The following is a 20,167-nucleotide window of genomic DNA, read 5'->3' on the forward strand; positions in this document are numbered from 1 at the left end:
GCCATCTCTTCTTTGGAAAAATGTCTTTTCTTGTCTTCTGCCCATTTTCAATTGGATTATTTGTGTTTGCGTGTTGAGTTTGAGAAGTTCTTTATTTTGGATACTAACCTTTTATCAGATATGTCATTTGCAAATATTTTCTCCCATTCTGTAGGTTGCCTTTTAATTTTGTTGCCTGCTTCCTTCACTGTGCAGAAGCTTTTTATTTTGATGTAATCCCAACAGTTTATCTTTGCTTTGTTTCCCTTGCCTCAGGAGACATAGCTAGTAATAAGTTGCTACAGCCTATGTCAGAGAAACTACTGCTTGTGTAGAATTATTATGGCTTCAGGTCTCACATTTAGGTCTTTCATCCATTTGGATTTTATTTCTGTGTAAGGTGTAAGAAAGTGGTCCAGTTTCAGTCTTTTGCATGATCCTGACCAGTTTTCCCAATGCCACTGGTTGAAAAAACTTGTCTTTTTCCCATTGGGATATTCTTTCCTGCTTTGTCAAAGATTAATTGACCGTATAGTTGTGGGTCCACTTCTGGGTTTCTATTCTGTTCCACTGATCTATTTTTGTGACAGTACCATACTGTTCTGATCACTACAGCTTTGTAATGTAACTTGAAGTCTGGAATTGTGATGCCTCCAACTTTGCTTTGCTTTTTCAAGATTGCTTTGGCTATTCAGGGTCTTTGTGGTTCCACACAAATTTCAGGATTATCTGTTCTAGCTCTATGAAAAACACTTGTGGTATTTTGAAAGGGATTACATTAAATGTGTAGACTGCTTTGGGTAGTATGGACATTTTCACAATGCTTGTTCTTCCAGTCCATGAGCATGGAATGTTTTTCCATTTCTTTGTGTCTTCTTCAATGTCTTTCACCAGTGTTTTATAGTTTTCAGAGTATAGATCTTTTACCTCTTTGATTAGGTCTATTCCTAGGAATTTTATGGTTTTTGGGGAACCGATTCCTTGATTTCTTTCTGCTGCTTCATCATCGGTGTATAGAAATGTTAAAATATTTCTACACGTTGATTTTGTACCTTGTGACTTTACTGAATTCGTGTTATTAATTCTAGCAATTTTTTGGAGGAGTCTTTTAGGTTTTCTATATAGAGTATCATGTCATCTGCAAACAGTGAAAGGATAAAAAAATACTGATTCGAAGGGGATACATGCACTCCAATGTTTATGGCATCATTATCTACCATAGCCAAATTATAGGAAGAGCCCAAATGTTCATCAACTGAAGAATGGATAAAGACATGGTATATTTATAGAATGGAATATTATTCAGACACAAAAAAGAATGAAATCTTGCCATTTACAACAATGTGTATGGAGCTAGAAAGTATTATGCTAAGCAAAATCAGTCAGAAAGACAAATATTCCATGATTTCACTCACTTGAAAGTTTTAAGAAACAAAACAAATGAACACAGGGGGGAAACAGAGAGGGAGGCAAAGTAGGAAACAGACTATTAACCATGAAGAACAAGCTGCTGGTCACCAGAGGGAAGGGAAGTAGGGAAATGGGGGAAACAGGGAATGGGGATTAAGGACGGCACCTGTGATGAGCACTGGGTGATGTAGGAGAGTGACGAACCACTAAATTCTGCACCTGAAACTGATTATCACACTGTGTGTTAACTGGAATTTAAATAAAAACTTGGAGAAATAAAATAAAATCAATGACACATCAAAATACGTGAGACAGAGCTACAGCCAAGCTGAAATGGAGATCTACAGCATGAACTTTTCTATGAGACAAGACAAAGGAATAGAAGTAACCTGTCTCAAGAAGCTACAAGACAAGTAAGACAAGGAAGGAGGCAAACAGAAGAAAGGAAATAATAAGGTGGAAGCAAAATTTAATGAAATTGAAAACAGGAAAACGATAAAGTCAGTATCACAAAAACCTGATTCTTCATAAAGATCAATAAAATTAATAAAGGTCTAATGTGAGTGACAAAAATAAGAGAAGACCCAATGGAAATGTCCGCAATGAAATGCAGAGTGTCACTAAGAGACATTAAAGGTCAATAACAGAAAATTCCACACAACTCTATGCTCAAGCGAAGGACAACTGAGAAATGGATTAATTCTTCACACACTGCAAACTATAAAAATTCAACTATAATACAAACAATGATCTGAACAGTTCTGTAACTAGTAAAGGAACTAAACATGTAAGAAAAAGATCCCTAAATGTTAATATCCAGGTTTCATAAAATTCCAACAAATATTTCAAAAATCAATGCTGAATTTAAAAAAACTCTTCTAGGGGCGCCTGGATGGCTCAGTGGGTTAAGCATCCAACTTTGGCTCAGGTCATGATCTCACGGTTTGTGGGTTCAAGCTCCACATTGGGCTCTGTGCTGACAGCTCAGAGCCTGGAGCCTGCTTTGGATTCGATGTCTCCCTCTCTCTGCTCCTCCCCCACTTGCAGTCTGCCTCTCTCTTTCTCAAAAATAAATAAACATTAAAAAATAAATTAAAGGAGGGGTACCTGGGTGGCTCAGTCAGTTAAGGATCTGACTTCAGCTCAGGTCATGATCTCATGGTTCATGAGTTCGAGCCCCGCATCAGGCTCTGTGCTGACAGCTCAGAGCCTGGAGCCTGTTTAGGATTCTGTGCCTCTGTCTCTCTCTGCCCCCTCCCCCACTCATGCTCTGTATCTCTCTCTGTCTCTTTCTCTCTGAAAAGTAAATAAACACTAAAAAAAATTAATTAATTAATTAAAGGAAAACTATGGACTAATATCTCTCATGAACTTACATGCAAAAATTCTCAATATTAAACTAAATCCAACATGACCATGTGTGATTTATTTCATATATACAAGGTTGCTTCAATATTCTAAAACCAATCAATGTAATCCACAAGTAAAAGAAGAGAAATCATATGATCATAACAATTAATTAACTCAGAAAAGTCTTGGACAACATCCAATACCTACTGTTAATAAAAATTTTACCAAAGTAAGATTACAGGGGCACGGTCTCAAAATCATTTACAAAAAGCATCTACAAAACACCTATAAGAAACATCGTACTTCATGCTGAAAGAATGGATGCTTTCTCCATAAGCTCAGAAAAAGGAAATCTACTCTCACTACTCATATTCAAACTCATAAAGCACTGGATGCTTTGGCTACTTCAAGAAGTCAAAAAAATCAATATGGAGGCAAATGCACAGACTGGAAAGGAAAAAAATGAAACTGGAGATGACATGATCGTCAGCAAAGGAAATCTCAAGGAATATAAAACAGTCCACAATACAAAAGACCTAGAACTAATATGCAAGTTCAACAAGGACCTCAGAAACAAGATCAACACACACTGATAAAATGCATTACTGGGCATAAATGGTGAACATAAGGAAACTAAAATTAAAACGCAGTATGTCCTTTTTTTTTTAAGTTTCTTTGAGAGAGAAAGAGAGAGAGGGAGGGAGAGCAGGCATGTATGTGCTCGTGAGCAGGAGAGGGGCAGAGAGAGAGGGGAGAGAGCATCCAAAGCAGGCTCCACGCTGTCAGCACAGAGCCCAATGTGGGGCTCAGTCCCAAGAACTGTGGGATCATGACCCGAGCCAATGTCAAGAACTGGAGACTCAACCAACTGAGCCACCCAGGCACCCCAAGACACAGTTCATGCTAGCAGGTTATGTATGCTAAAAATTATAGGAAGATGATTTAAAAAATTAAAGAAGACTTAAAAAGATATAGAGACAGCACGTTCATGGATTAGAAGAACGAACACAGTCAGTGTTAAGTTATTCCCAAACTTCTACAAAGGTGGGTTTGGCTCCAAGACCACTACAGTAAAGTGAATATCACAATAAAATGAGTCAAATGAAGTTTTTGTTTTCCCTGGGCATACATAGAAAAAATTGTACTTTCACAATACTGCAGTTTATTAAGTGTGCAATAGCTTTCTGTCTAAAAAAACAATGTACGTACCTTAATTAAAAATTACTTTTTGGCTAAGAAACACTAGCCTTCATCTGAACTATCAGGAAGTCGTACTTTCTGCTGGTGGAGGGTCCTGCCTCGATGCTGGCGGCTGCTGACTTATCAGGGTGGCGGCTGAAGGATGCGGTGGCCGTGGCAATGTCTTAAAATCAGACAACGATGAACTCTGCTACAGCAACTGACTCTTGCTTTCACAAATGATTTCTCTACAGCATGTGATGCTGTTTGATGGCATTTTACCCACATATTTCCTTCAAAATTGGAATCAATCCTCTCAAACGCGGCTGCCACTGCTTTACCTGCCAGGTTGATGGAATGTTCTAAATCCTTTATTGTCATTCCCACAATCTTCACAGCATCTTCACCAGCTGTGGCTTCCATCTCAAGAAACCACTTTTTTCCTCCTCCCTGAGAAGCAACTCCTTATCCATTCAACTTGTATCATGAGACACAGCAATTTGGTCTTCAGGCTCTACTTCTGATTCCAGTTCTCTTGCTGTTTCTGCAGCGGCTTCTTCCCCTAAGTCTGGAAACTTCAATTTGTAAAACAAACAAACAAACAAACAAACAAACAAAAAACAACAACGCAGTATCTGTGAAGCGCAATAAAGCAATAAAGCAAAGCCAACACAACAAGGTGCCCCTGGGCAGGACTGATCAGCAGAATTCCCACAAGAATCCCAAAGGTTCTTGCAGACATACACAAACTCATTGTAAAATGTATTTAATGGAGCACGAATATTAAAATAGTGAAAGCAATCCTGAAAAGACAGGAATACAATGCGATGAATAACTGCCTGTCATTAAGGCTGTCTTGGCTGAGACAGTGAGGTATTGAGGGAGGCATAAACACAAAGACAGGAAAATAATAAAGAACCCAGAAAGAGGGCCACACAAATACTCTCAGCTATGGTTTAACAAAGGTACTAAAGCTATTCAGTGGATAAAGGACAGCATTTTTAACAAATGAGGAAGAAATGCAATACCCAGGGGCAAAACAGTAACAACAAAAATAGCCTTGTCCTAAATCTCATGTATAAAGCAAAACCTAACTGAAAATGATCACAGATACCAATGGAAAATGTAAAAAAATTTAAAAAGGGAGGAAAATCTTCAGAATGTAGGACTATGCAGGGTTCCTATATTTGACCCAAAAAAGCACAACCCATAAAAGGAACAATTGATACACTTGAACTCCTAAAAATGATACACTTTTTTCCTTAAAAACCCATGTGAAGAGGAAGAAAGGAGAAGCTAAAATGTAGGAGAAAATATTTACAAACAACCTCTCAGAAAAAGACTACATCTAGAATATACAAAGAGCCCTCCTCACTCAACAGTAGAAAAGCAAACAATTCAGACAGAAAATGAGCATCAGATACTTCATCAAAAAGGAAGTGCAGGTGGCAAATAAGCATAACAAAACCTGATCAACATCATTAGCAACTAGGGAAATGCAAATGCCAACCATCATGGGATACTGCTAAGTAACTTTCATGGGGACAAACTCAACAACAGTTACACAATACCACATGCAGAGTAGAGCACAGAGAAACTGGACCACGCAGACACTGCTGATGGGAACGGAAAATTAACTGTAATATCACCCACAATTAGTCTTCCGACACGGTAAATTATTTTCACATGAAAACTTGTACACAAAGTTTACAAAAGCTTTAATTTTAACAGTCAAAACTTGGGATCGGTCCAGATGTCCTAGAACAGATTAAAAGCTAAACAAGCTGTATAGGCATATGCCCTGTGGGACACTAACTCAGTAAAGTAAAGGAACAGACTACTGATAGATGTCCCACCTCGGATGAATCTGTAGGAAATTATGCTGAGGGGAAAAAAAAGTCAACAGCAAAAGGTTACATTCTCCAAGATTCCTTTGTTGTAATTTTTAAAATGATGAAACTTTAGAAAAGGAGGGCAGAATTAAGAATTAATCAATTAAGAATTAACATCACGCATTAAGGAGAGGGGTGGGAGGGGTGAGGAAAGAGGAGGACGTGGTTATGAAAAAGCAGCACAGGAACCCTTGCAGGACTGAACTATCTGTATCTGGACTATGGTGGTGGATATATGACTCTGCACAAATGATAAAACATCACAGAACTTAACACACAGAAATGAATACAAGTGAACTGGCCAAAGAAGGACGGCAGTGGATTTTACCAACATCAATACCCCCTCCTGGGAGACTGTTCTCTGTCAGTATGGTTGCAAGATGTCACCATTGGGAGAAACTGGGCAAAGTGTACAAGGGATTTCTCTGGAATATTCTTACAGCTCTATTTTACTTAAAATTCTCCTCAATTTTTTCATGCAAAATAAAAAGCTGAAGGAGTTCCTCACCACCAGACTGGCCTTATGAGAAATGTTCAAGGGAGTGCCTTAAGCTAAAAGGAAAGCATGCTAATTAGTAACCAGGAAAACATGTGAAAGTGCACATTTCAAGGTCAATGTACAGTGGAATTCTGAATAATCTAGTGTTAACTGCTTAATCACTTACAAATACTGTATGAAGAACAAAAGACAAATAGTAAAAAAAATAACTATGATCATAATAAATACAGTAATTAGTTAACGCACACGCAAGGTAAGGATATTTAAACAGAGGGGCGCCTGGGTGGCTCAGTCTCTTGAGCATCTGACTCTTGATTTCATTTCAGGTCATGATCTCTCAGTTCATGAGTTCAAGCCCCATGTCGGGCTCTGTATTGGCAGTGTGGAGCCTGCTTGAGATTCTCTCTCTCCTTCCCTCTCTACCACTCCCCTGCTACTTCCCTCTCTCAAAATTAAGTAAACATCAAAAAAAAAAAAAAAAAGATTTAAATAGAGACATAAAAACGTAAAACACTAAGGGGAATAAAAATATAGAGAGCTTCAGAATGCATGTGAACCTTTCTCAATTGAAAAAATTTTTTATGTTTATTTTGAGAGAGAGAGAGAGGGCACAAGCAGGGCAGAAGCAGAGAGAGAGGACAGAGAGAGAATCTCAAGCAAGCTCCGTGCTGTCAGTCCAGTGCCCGATGCAGGGCTCATGACCTGAGCTGAAATCAAGAGTCACATGCTTAACCAACTGAGCCACCCAGGCGCACCCAAAATGCATGTGAATTTAAGGTGTTAACAGTTTAAAATAAGATGTTATAAGATGTTTTATGTAATCATCTGCGAAAGCAAAGCAAAAACCTACAGTAAGTACACACAAGAGGAAGAAATCTACATATAACATTACAGGAGCACCTGGGTGGCTCAGTCAGTTAGCATCAGGCTCTTGAATGGGCTCAGATCATGATCTCACTGTGGTGAGATTGAGCCCTGGGTCAGGATCCATGCTGGGAATGGAGCGTGCTTAAAACTCTTTTTCTCCCAGTCTCTCTGCCTCTCCCCCAACTAACACTCTCACAATCAATCAATCAATCAATCAATTTTAAACATAACATTATAAAAAATGTTCAAATCACAAGGAAAGTGAGCAAGAGAAAAAGGAAAAAAGGAATTACACAAATGAATAGGGAAACAGACATAATAGACCAGATAAACTTAACATACAAAATACATTCCACCAAACAGCTGCATAATACAGTTTCTTCTCAAGTGAACATGAATCATTCTCCAGAACACAACATATATTAGGCCACAAAAGAAATTTAAGAAGACTGAAATCTTATGATTACTATAAGCATCTTTTCCAACCACTACGGAATGAACAAGATGCCTAACCACAAGAAATCTGGAAAACTAACAAATACAGGAGGTTTAAACAACATGATACTAAATAAGCAATAGGTCAAAGAAGAAATCAAAAGAAAAATTAAAAAAATCTTGAACCAAATGGAAACTGAAATACAACATACTAAAACTTAACGGAATGCAGCAAAAGCAGCTCTTTGAGGGAAGTTTATAGTGATAAATGCCTAGCTTAAGAAACAAGAAATATCTCAAATCACTTAACTTTACACCTCAAGGAACTAGAAAAGAACAAATGAAGCCCAAAGAAAAGAAGAAAGCAGAAGGAATAAAACAATAAAGATCAGAGCAAAATAAAGACTCCAAAAAGACAATAAAATAATATCAACAAAAAGCAGTTTAAAAAAAACAAAAAATATGGACTTTTACCTACACTCACCAAGAAGAGAGCAGATTCCAGCATATAAAATCAGAAATGAAAATGGAGACATTACATACCATACCACAGAAATACAAAACACGAGAAACTATTATGAACAATTATATACCAACAGATTGGACAACCTAAAAGAAATGGATAAATATATAGAAACATACAACCTACCAAGAATGAATCATGAAAAAAGAGAATATCTGAACATATCAATTACTCGTAAGGGGCCTAAATCAACAATCAAAAACCCTCCCAACAACCAAAGTCCAGGACCAGACAGATGGCTTCACTGGTGAATTTTACCAAAAATTCAAAGAAAAAATTAATACCAATTTTTCTCAAATTAATAGAATTTTTCTCAAATTATTTAAAAATACATACAAAAGGAGGGAACACTTGCAAACTCATTTTATGAGGCCAGCATTACCTGATACAAATACCAGACAAGGACACTACCAGAAATGAAAACTGAGGTCACTATCCTGGATGAACAGACATGCAAAAATCTTCTACAAAACATTAGTAAACCAAATTCAACACTACATTAAGAGGATCATACATCAGGGCGCCTGGTGGCTCACTCGGTTGAGTGTCCGACTTCGGCTCAGGTCATGACCTCAGAGTTTGTGAGTTCGAGCCCCACGTCGGGATCTGTGCTGACAGCTCAGAGCCTGGAGCCCGCTTCGGATTCTGTGTCTCCCTCTCTCCATACCCATCCCTCACTAGTACTCTGTCTCTCTCTCAAAAATAAATAAAAACATTAAGAAAATAATTTTTTTTTTTAAAAACAGCATCATGATCAGGTGATATTTATCCCAAGGCTACAAGCCTCAACATAAACAAATGCATCAGTACAATACACCGGATTAAGAAAATGAAGGATAAAAATCATATGACCATCTCAATAGGTGGTTAAAAATCATGACAAAATTCACCATCCATTACGATAAAAATTCTCAATAAAGTGGGTTCAGAGGAAATGAACTTCAACATAACAAAGGCCATATATGACAAACCCCCAGCTGACATAGTCAGCAGTGAAACTTTCAAAGTCTTCCTCTGAGATGGGAAACCCGGGCAGATGCCCGCTCTCGCCACCTTGATTCAACACAGTACGGGAAGCACCAGTCAGAGCAAGGAGATATAAAACAGTTCAAGGCATCAAAGAAGGAAAAGACATTCGACTGGAAAGGAAGAAGGACTCTATTTGCAGATGGGAGGGTGTTATATGTAACAACCCTAATGACTCCACCTACAAAGAAAAAAAACTCTGTAAAACAAATGAATGCAGAAAAGTTGCAGGTTATAAAATCAACATACAAAATTAGCTTCATTTCTGTACATTAAAAATAAAACATCAGAAAGATAAACTAAGAAAACAATCCCATACAAAATTATATATCAGAAAGAATAAAATACCTAAAAATAAATGGAACCAAAGAGGTGAAAAACTTGCATACTGAAAACTACAAGACAGTAATGAAAGAAACTGAAGAAGCCACAATAAATGGGAAAACAGTCCATGCTCATGGGTTGGAAGAATTAATACTGTCAAAATGTCCACACTACCCAAAGCAATCCACTTATTAAATGTAAAACCTGAAGCCATAAAACTCCTGGTAGAAAAGATAGGGGGTAAGCTCCTTGAAATTGGTTCTGACAATGACTTTTTTGGATTTGATACCAAACACCAAAATAAACAAGTGAAACTGCAGCAACCCTAAAGGCTTCTCTACAGCAAAGAAAACCAGCAATAAATAGGCAACCTATGGAATGGAAGGAAACAATTTTAAATCATGTATCTGTTAAGGGGTTAATATCCAAAATATATATATAAGAACTCCTACAAGTCAATAAAAACAATGACAAAAAACACAATTACAATATGGGCAGAAGTTCTGAACAGACATTTTTCCAAAAAACAAAAAAAGGCTTACAAATGGCAAACCCATACATGGAAAGGTGCTCAATGTCATTGATGATAAAGAGAAAGGCACATCAAAACTACCATGAAATATAACCTCACACCTGTTGAAAAAGGCTATTATCAAAAAGACAAGAAATAACAAGCACTGGCAAAGATGATGAGAAAAATGAAAACCTTGTGGGCTATTGGTGGGAATGGAAATAGGTACAGCCACTAAAAACCACAGAAAAGTTCCTCAAAAAATTGAAAACAGAACCACCAGATAATTCAACAATTTTATTTCCAGGTATATATCCGGGAAGTCACTATCTCAGAAAGATATGTGCACCCCCATGTCCACTGCAGCATTTACTTATATACCAAAGACACGGAAACAACCTAAGTGTCCATCAATGGATAAACAGGTAAAGAAAACACGGTGTGTGTGTGTGTGTGTGTGTGTGTGTGTGTGTGTGTGTATGCATTTATATATATATATAATATATATATATAAATGCATACACACACATATACACACAGTGTCTATGTGTGTGTGTATGTATATATACATATGCAACTATTAAGTAAACACACACATATACACACATGTAAAATAAAAGGAAATCCTACCATCTGCAACAACATGGATGGATCTTAAGGGCATTATGCTAAGTAAAATTAAGAAAAAGAAAGAAATACTGTCTGAATTCACTTATATGTGCAATCTTAAAACAATCAAAGTTGGGCAGGGAATGAGATGTGTCAACAGGTGATCAAATGGCACAAAGCTCCAGTTACAGGAGTCCCCTCTTACCATGGAGGATACATTCTAAGATCCCCAATGGATGCCTGAAACTGTGGCTGTTACTCAACCCTACATATGCCATGTTTTGTCCTATACATACATCCCTATGGTAGAGTTGAGTTTATAAATTATATCACAATAAGGGATTAACAACAACAATAAAATAGAACAATTATAATAATGTACTATAACACAAGTTATGTGAAAGTAGTCTCTTTATCTGTCTCTTAAAATATCTTATTGCACTCTACTTGCCCCCTTCTTTCTCCTGTGATGATGTGAGATGATACAAAAGCACATGTGATGAGATGAAGTGAGGTGAATAATGCAGGCATTGTGACACTAATGACCTACTGACAAACATGAGGAAGGAAGATTATCTGCTTTGGGGCCATAGTTGACCACTGGTAACTGAAACCATGGAAAGTGAAACCGTAGATGTGGTAAGACAACTGTATAAAATAAATAAGTCTGGGGAGGTCATGTACAGCATGGTTACTCTGGTAACAAAAATGTACTGTATATTTGAAAGTTGCTAAGATAATACATCTTAAAATTCTCATCACACATACACACAAAATCAGCAACTCTGTGTGGTTATAGATGTTAATTTAGTGTAATAACAGTATTGCAATATATACATACATTAAGTGATTATGTTGTAAACCTAAAACTAACAGCAGTATCACGTTATATGTCAGTTGTATCTCAATATAAATAAACATAAATAGATAAAATGAAACTCTGAAAATACACACAAAGAATGAAAAAGAAAAAGGGGAACAAAGTTACAAAAGAAAGGGAAAATAAGGAAACAATAGTAAAATAATAGGCATAAATCCAATTATATCAATAATGACATTAAACTTTACTGGAATAAATACTCCAATTAAAGACATTTTTATTGAGAATAGAAAAAGGTCAATTATATGTTGTCTATAAGAAACATGCATTTTAGTTATAAGGACATAGATAATTGAAACCAAATGGTTAGAAACGTATCGCTGGCAAACCATAAGCATAGAATCACTGAATTAATAACATTAATTTCAGATAACATTTGAGAGCAAGGGTTAAAGGGGACATTTTATACGGATAAAAGCACAAACTGTGGTTTTTAGTTTGAAGGTCTTCCATGTTTTCTGCTAAACTTATAATGAAGATATATGGGGTTTTTTCAATAAAGGCAGAATTAGTATTAATACAATTGAACAAATATCCATAACATAATCTCTCAGTAAACTAGAAATAGAAAGGAGCTTCCTTGATCTGGTAAATGGCATCTATGAAAATTTGGAGCTAACAATGTATTTAATAGTGAAGGACTAAATGCTTTTCCCCTAAGATCAGGAACAAGAAAAGGATACCTACTCTTATGACTAAATACTGTAAAATCTGGCCATTCAAACAGGATCAGTAAAGAAACAAAAGGTATAAAAATCAGGAAAAAAAAATAAACGAAAACACAGTCTCTATCTGCATATGACACGGTGGTTTATATAGAAAATCCTAAGTAATCTTTAAAACAACTACTATAGCAAATGAATTTAACAAGGTGGCAAATACAATACGCAAATATACAACATGCAAACATCTATTGAAAACTGAAACTGACAAATGAATTTTTTAAATATTCCATTTAAGACAGTACCAAAAAAAAAAAAAAAAGAAACCCTACAAAATACTTAGGAATAAATTTAGCAGAAAACATGCAAGGCATTTAAACTAAAAACTGCCAAAAAAAAAAAAACTGAATTTTTTAAACCTAAATAAACATGGAAAAACTAACATGATCAGGTATAGGAAAACTTCGTATTATTAAAATTTCACTTCTCACCAACTGACTGGGAGATATATGGAAACTCCAATCAGAATCTGGGGCATTTTTCATTGTTTTTAGCAACTTGACATGCTGATTTAAAATTTTTATAAACAGGGGCACCTGGGTGGCTCAGTTGGTTGAGTGTCCAACTTAGGCTCCAGCCATCATGATCTTGGGGTTCCTGAGTTCCAGCCCTGTGTCAGCTCACTGCTGTCAGCACCTAGCTGCTTCGGATCCTCTGCCCCCCTCTCTCTGCCCCTCCCCCACTGGTGCTCTGTCTCAAAAATAAAAACATTAAAAAAATTAAAAATAGACATTTTTGGAAATACAAAGGACCTAGAAAATATAAAACAATGTTGAAAAGGAACCAAGATAAAATACTTATACTACCTGACATCAGATTTGCTGTAAAGGTACAGTGATGAAGAAAGTATGGCACAGGATTAACAAACAGATCAATGCAAGAGAACAGTGGAAAAACAGTGCATCTAAGAAGAAACAGAACATACTCAGATCAAATCTTCAAAGAGCCAGATAGATCTTCACTGCAGCAAATATGCCAAGATAAGTTTGAATTTACCATAGTTGGGGGAAAATTTCAAGTTACTTAGATCTTTCTAAGTTCAAAGAAGTGTATTTATAGTAATAAATAAGAAGCTATCGCAAAATGAAAAGGCCCTAAAGTTGAAAACCGAATGAAATGAACACTAAAGCAGATAATATTAAATAATTTTTCAGATCTACAAATGAAGGCCCCAGAAATGCTTCTTTGAAAATACTTTGGCCTGGAAATTCTGAATTCTTTTTTTTTTTTTAAGTTTATTTATTTTTTGAGAGAGAAAATGCATTAGCTGGGGAGGGGCAGAGGGAGAGAGGGAGACACAGGGAGCCTGATGCCGGCTTGAATTCACCTACCAGGAGATCATGACCTGAAGTGAAGCTGGATGCTCAAAGGACTGAGCCACCCAGGTGCTACTGAATTCTTTTTATTATTATGCTAACCATTACACTGCTATTACACTACCATCAAGCCAGAAAAGCACCAGTCTTTATTTTGAGATAATAAACAAAAAGAGACCATTTTATGCCCAGAAAAGAAAGAAAAGGACAACAGGAAGGAGGACAGAAGAGAAAAAAGGAAGCAAAGGGACAGATGAATAGCAAAAAAAAAAAAAAAGTATCCAAATGAAAGGAAAAGTCAGAGGGCAGAATGTTCCAGGGACAACCTAATATAACCAAATAACATTCTAAATGAACAAATGGAGTTAATAAAATTGCAGACCTTTCTTATTACAAGCTTCGTGGATTGCAGAATTTGATTTTTTGTTTCTATTTAAAAAGTAAAAATAAAATTGACTCTCAATGTTAAATGACGTAAGGAAACTACAAATGGGTAGCACCATGAGATCATCTTGAAGAAAATTAATAAAATGTGTCCATTTCCTTCCCTACTCTTAATTCCCAGGCTTGAACACACATTCCCACTCCATCACCAAAGAAATGAAGGTTTATGACTATGTAAAAGTTTGAAGATTGGTAGAAGTCTAAAAGATGTGTTAATAATAAAGGTTAGCACAGTACCCATGGATTAAGAAATAAGATTAAAAAAATAAGACTTGGGGCGCCAGGGTGGCGCAGTCGGTTAAGCGTCCGACTTTAAGCGTCCGACTTCAGCCAGGTCACGATCTCGCGGTCCGTGAGTTCGAGCCCCGCGTCGGGCTCTGGGCTGATGGCTCAGAGCCTGGAGCCTGTTTCCGATTCTGTGTCTCCCTCTCTCTCTGCCCAACCCCTCCCCCCCCCCCCCCCCCCCCCCCGTTCATGCTCTGTCTCTCTCTGTCCCAAAAATAAATAAACGTTGAAAAAAAAAAATTTAAAAAAAAAAGACTTACTGCTCTCTGTTCCTGGTGCCCCATAACTCCTATTTCAAAAGTTAAAAAAAAACAAAAAAACAAAAAAACAAAAAAAAAAATTATCCCATAGGTGAAAGATAACCCCTAAGGAAAAATTTTAAATGGAAATACTTGAAAACATACAGATTGATGATGTAGCAATACTATTTCAGGAGGCTTACTAAGTGCAAGTTAAGAAATCATCCCCTTCAATCAATTTCACTGAGCAAAAGTAATGGATATTGACCTGAATATGCAATACCTGTACGTTGAACAGGAAACCCTTACAACTATCATAATGTAAATAATTTTATATTCTAAGTATTCAAAAATATCACCTTTTTACAAAGTGCTTATGATCACTGAAGAGTCATTAGAGACAGGAAAACACTGCTGTATGTTACATACGTGGAGTATAATGTGAGAGAGAAAAGTACATTAAAATACCTGCTGGGAGTTTCAGCGTAATTTTTAGCCTAAGCACTGAGAGGACTCTATGTGATTTAATTATAATTACTTAGATATACACATACACACTAATATACATATATACATATACATAGTATATATAACATACTAATATATGTACGTATACATATACACTAATTACATGGAACAACAGATAAGGCCAGTAAGTGGAAAAATCATCTTTCTTAATATAGTCACAAGATGCTAAATTCTAAAGCTTTTCATAAAAATAACTCTATTAAGTTATTATCATTTATTATTTGAAGTTTTATTTTTATTGTTGAACTTCCTAAGTGCAGGGTTGGATTTGATGTGTTCTAAAACAGCTGAAGTGCTTACATACACACTGAGCATGTTCATGGTGTTTTCTTTCTCCAGCCTCACATAACATACCTTAGACAGTCTTTTGGAAGATTCACAATTATGGTCTGCACATGGCTTAGGTCCTTTTTCAGTGTCTAGAGATGAAACTGAGAAAATACATTTTATTTTATCATGGGCCCAAAGTACTGTATCATAATATTAAAACTGGCTTTTGAAATATAAAACAGATGATTTATCTAATACTTCTCTTCCACTCGTAATTAAGCAATTTTCCTAATGTTAAACTACTCTTTTTAGCTACAAACCTAAGCCAAAAAGTTTTTTAATATGAATCAGGAAAACCTCACTATTATACTGATCCTAAGAATTAATAATAATGATAGTAACAATAACAATGCCTGATCATAACAATAAAGACTAGAACAGAAATGTATGAAATAAAGGACAGAAAAATCATAGAAAAGCTTCACCAAAATAAGAGTTAGTTGCTCCTCTGAAAAGGAAACAAAATTGGCAATCTCTTAGGAAAGCTAACCAAGGAAAAAAGAAATGTCCCAAACCAACAAAATTATAAATAAACAAGGAGACACTATAACCGATAACATGGGAATTCAAAGGATCATTAAGAGACTACCATGAATAACTATATCTTACTTGACTGAGGAACATGGAAGATATAAAAAATTTGCAAAGACATAAAAACCAAAAGGGGAATAAGAAAAAGAGGACTTTAGAGATTTCTATTAAATAATCTTTCTAAATTACCTCATCAACCTAATTATCAGGGTTCTAAAACCCTCAGTTACTTCACTATGGACCAAAATATACAAAGTCTGATTTCTACCCCTAGGTCTATCATCAAGAAACCCAGGCACATTATTTACTATCTCCTTGAGACTTCTGCTCTCTGCTCTGTAAAACAACAGGCTAAATATTATGATTTTGCCATTCTTTCCAGTTGTAAAAATAAGATTTAAAATATAAATATGTCAGGGGCGCTTGGGTGGCTCAGTCAGTTGAGCGTCTGACTTCAGCTCAGGTCATGATCTCACAGCTAGTGAGTTCAAGCCCCATGTCGGGCTCCGTGCTGACAGCTCGGAGCCTGGAGCCTGCTTTGGATTCTGTGTCTCCCTCTCTCTCTGTCACTAACCCACTCGCATTCTGTCTCTGTCTCTCTCAAAAATAAATAAACATTAAAAAAATTTTTTAAATATAAATATGTCAGTCTTAACAATCTAAGCTCTTCTCTAACCACAAGTAATCGTGACTATTTTACTTTCTCCAAATTCTCAATCATATCTTACCCATTAGCCATTCTAGAATGTTTCCTAGATATACTCTGTGTTGTCTTTATAACATGACTTTAAGTTGCTATTCTGCATGGAATTCTTTTAAAACACCAATAATTTCATGGGTCTCCTTAACTGTTTATCTCCTAATGACATCTCTACTTTCATAGCACCCAAAGAACACCTGGAATTTCCGCCACAGTATTTGCTGTACTACTGTTACATGACATCTTCCTTTAAGTAGAATATGACCTTCTTGAAGAAAGATCCTTGCTCTATATTATTGACTTTGCCTGATATGTTATGTAAAATATGTTGGATGGATAAGTGTTGATACGAAGGTAATAAACTTGACCACAGAAGTACTAATAAATGCAGAATACACTTGTAGAATATTGGGCAATCTTCATTATTTCTGTATTCTTTTTTATTTTTATTTTTTTAAGTTTATTTATTTTGACAATTACAATTGAGAGAGAGCATGCACGCACAGGGGAAAGGAGAATCCCAAGCAGACTCCATGCTGTCAGTGCTGAGCCCAACGCAGGGCTCGATCTCACGAACCGCAAGATCATGACCTGAGTGGAAATCAAGAGTTGAACACTTAACCAACTGAGCCACCCAGGCGTCCCTTCAGTATTCTCCCCAAACTAGACACATTATGTAACTTCCCTGCTTTCATCTGAATTAATATCACAAAGAATTATCAAATATCACAAAAAGACAAACCACATCTGGGTGATTTTATAAAAGCAAACAGAACAAGATGTTTGGGCTGAAGCAGACCTCCAAGTAGGGTTGTAGTTTTGGAGGGGGGAAAAAAAAAAAAAGGAGGTTTTTTGTTGTTTTTTTTTTTTATGGACTATTTTTACTTTAAATCCTTTTTTTTTTTTTTTTTTTTTAATTTTTTTTTTTCAAGGTTTATTTATTTTTGGGACAGAGAGAGACAGAGCATGAACGGGGGAGGGGCAGAGAGAGAGGGAGACACAGAATCGGAAACAGGCTCCAGGCTCTGAGCCATCAGCCCAGAGCCTGACGCGGGGCTTGAACTCCCGGACCGCAAGATCGTGACCTGGCTGAAGTCGGACGCTTAACCGACTGCGCCACCCAGGCGCCCCACTTTAAATCCTTTTAAAATGAGACCATCCTAGAACCAGACTCAGTAAATGTAAAATTTCTAAATTTATGTATCAAAAATATACAATGGAGTTAAAGAAAGCATTTTCAAATTGTAGCCAAATATTTAAAATATTATTCACCCAAGGTAATGCTTACTTTTGAAGCTACTGCTCATGAAGGAATTCAGAAGATGGTAGACCGGAGTCTACCAATTTAACATAAGATGATTATGAGATCAGATCATCATGAAGATACACAATTTTATTTTTTTAACTTTTTAATGTTTATTTTAGAGAGAGAGACAGAGCGCCAGTGGGGGTAGGGCAGAGAGAGAGGGAGACACAGAAACCGAAGCAGGCTCCAGGCTCTGAGCTGACCTGTCAGCACAGAGCCTGATGCAGGGCTTGAACTCACAAACTATGAGATCATGACCTGAGCTGAAGTTAGATGCTTAACTAAGCCACCCAGGCACCCCCACAATTTTATTTTTAATTTAAATCCTCATAAAATTTTAAGGCAAATAAAAAAACCCATTAAAATCTACTATTTATTACGCTAAATCAAAATTGTTGGAAATAGTAACACAGAATCAACAGAAATTATCCAGTCTTCAGGATCAGTCAGTACGGACAGTGATCAATCAAGTCACCAACATGTAGAATGTTTAAGTTAAAATCCAATACAAAGCTAGTAAGGGCCAACAGGCAGTATAGTTTCCTCCAACATGTTAGATAAACCACATAACGCTCACACTCCCTAGATCGGTTCGCTCATCAGTTCTCTGGATCTGAGACAGCACAATTTCTTCCTGAACTCCTGCCTATGATATACATGCTTTACTTAGGCTAGATGGCTAACCTCACCCTGTATGAAACTATGCACCCTGTTTTGTTTTTTTAGATTAAACTTTCTACAAAATGAAACAATGAAAAAGAAATGATGTCAGTAGTATGGTGATTTCGGATACTTCAAGCCATGTCCTACCACAGAAATGCTGACAAAAATAACCCAAAACAGTCGGAGTCAACTTTGCTGAAACTCTGGAAAATAGCTGAATTTTTACAATTAGAAGAATCAAATGGTTTTTCAATCAATGGTCTCTGAATCATTGATTCAAAAGAACCTGAATCAAGGGAAGTTGACTTAAGCACAGCACTTAAGGAATCTCTTATCAGAACACTAACATCAAGCTAAAGGACATGAGACCTGAGAGATCACACACAACAAAGAACAGTCTTTGCAAAGGTAGTTTAGATAAGTCACTAAACCAACAACCACAACACCTATGAACAATAACAACAGACACAAAAGAGGTGGAAGAATCTGGTTTCATGGTAACTACCTGTTAGAATATTAAAAACGTACAGTTTTCAAAAAAAAATTACAAGGAATGAAAGAAGACAGTATGAACCATTCACGAAAACAAACAAACTATCCGTGAGGAAGCACAGAAATTTTAATTATTAGACAAATAAATATTCCATACCAACTGGATTGAATATACTCAAAGAGCTAAAGGAAATAATGAACAGAGAACAACAACAAAAAGGATATATTTGTTGAGAAACAAATATATCATATTAATAAAGTAAAAGATTATATAAAAGGAGACCAAACAGAAATTCTGGAACTAACAATTACAACAACTAAAATGAAGAACTCACTACAGGTTTTCAATTGATCTTGTGAAAGAAAGAACCTGTGAATTTGAGGATAGGTAAACTGAAAGTATCCAGTTAGAGGAGCAGGAAGAAAAAGCAGGAAAAGAACTGAAGGCCTAAGAGACTGTTGGACTTCAGGTGTACTAACATAAGCATAATGGAGGTCCTAGTTGAGAAAAAAAAAAAAAAGAAAAAGAAAAAGAAAGAGAAAAAAAAAAAGAAAAAGACTTGAAGAACACTTGAAAAAATAATAGCCAAAAGTGTCCCAATTTGATAAAAGACATGAATCACGTATCCAAAAAGATCAATGGAATTGAAGCAGGATATATGCAAGGGATTCAACAGTGAAAGAGATTATAACCAAACTGTCAAAAATCAAAGAGATAATCTGGAAAGCAGAAAGAGAGAGAGAGAGAAGAAGAAAAAAACAACTTGTCACTTCCTTCAAGTGCATAAAAAGATTAATTGCAGATTTCTTGTAAAAAAAACCATGGAGGTTCAAAGGCAGTGAGATAACATATTTAAAGCATTAAAAGAAAAAACGCTTTCAACCAAGAATCCTGGAAAACTAGCATTCAGAAATGAAGAAGAAAGTAAAATATTCCAAACACAGTGTTTGAGACATTAGATAGTAACAGGACAACAGATAATAATTTGATGCTATACAAAGAAATAAATAACAGTTGTAAAGTTAACTACACAGGTAAAAGGCAATATTGCTGTATTTTTATTTTTTAACTCCACTTTTTTCATGTATGTGATTAAAAATAAATACATAAGACAACAGTCATAAAT

At 36.1% G+C, this 20,167-nt stretch overlaps 1 protein-coding gene across 2 annotated transcripts in view; it reads right to left on the reverse strand.

The window, feature by feature from the left end:
• Window positions 1-20,167, reverse strand: part of LOC123606185 (zona pellucida binding protein) — a 114,925-nt gene that overhangs the window by 46,998 nt on the left and 47,760 nt on the right. For both annotated transcript variants that reach the window (XM_045494257.1, XM_045494256.1), the window contains one exon: window positions 15,373-15,449. In XM_045494257.1, coding sequence (XP_045350213.1) covers window positions 15,373-15,449 — 77 coding nt within the window. The remainder of the gene's footprint in view (window positions 1-15,372; window positions 15,450-20,167) is intronic.

Source organism: Leopardus geoffroyi, chromosome A2, assembly GCF_018350155.1.
Source record: "Leopardus geoffroyi isolate Oge1 chromosome A2, O.geoffroyi_Oge1_pat1.0, whole genome shotgun sequence".
Lineage (NCBI taxonomy): Eukaryota > Metazoa > Chordata > Mammalia > Carnivora > Felidae > Leopardus > Leopardus geoffroyi.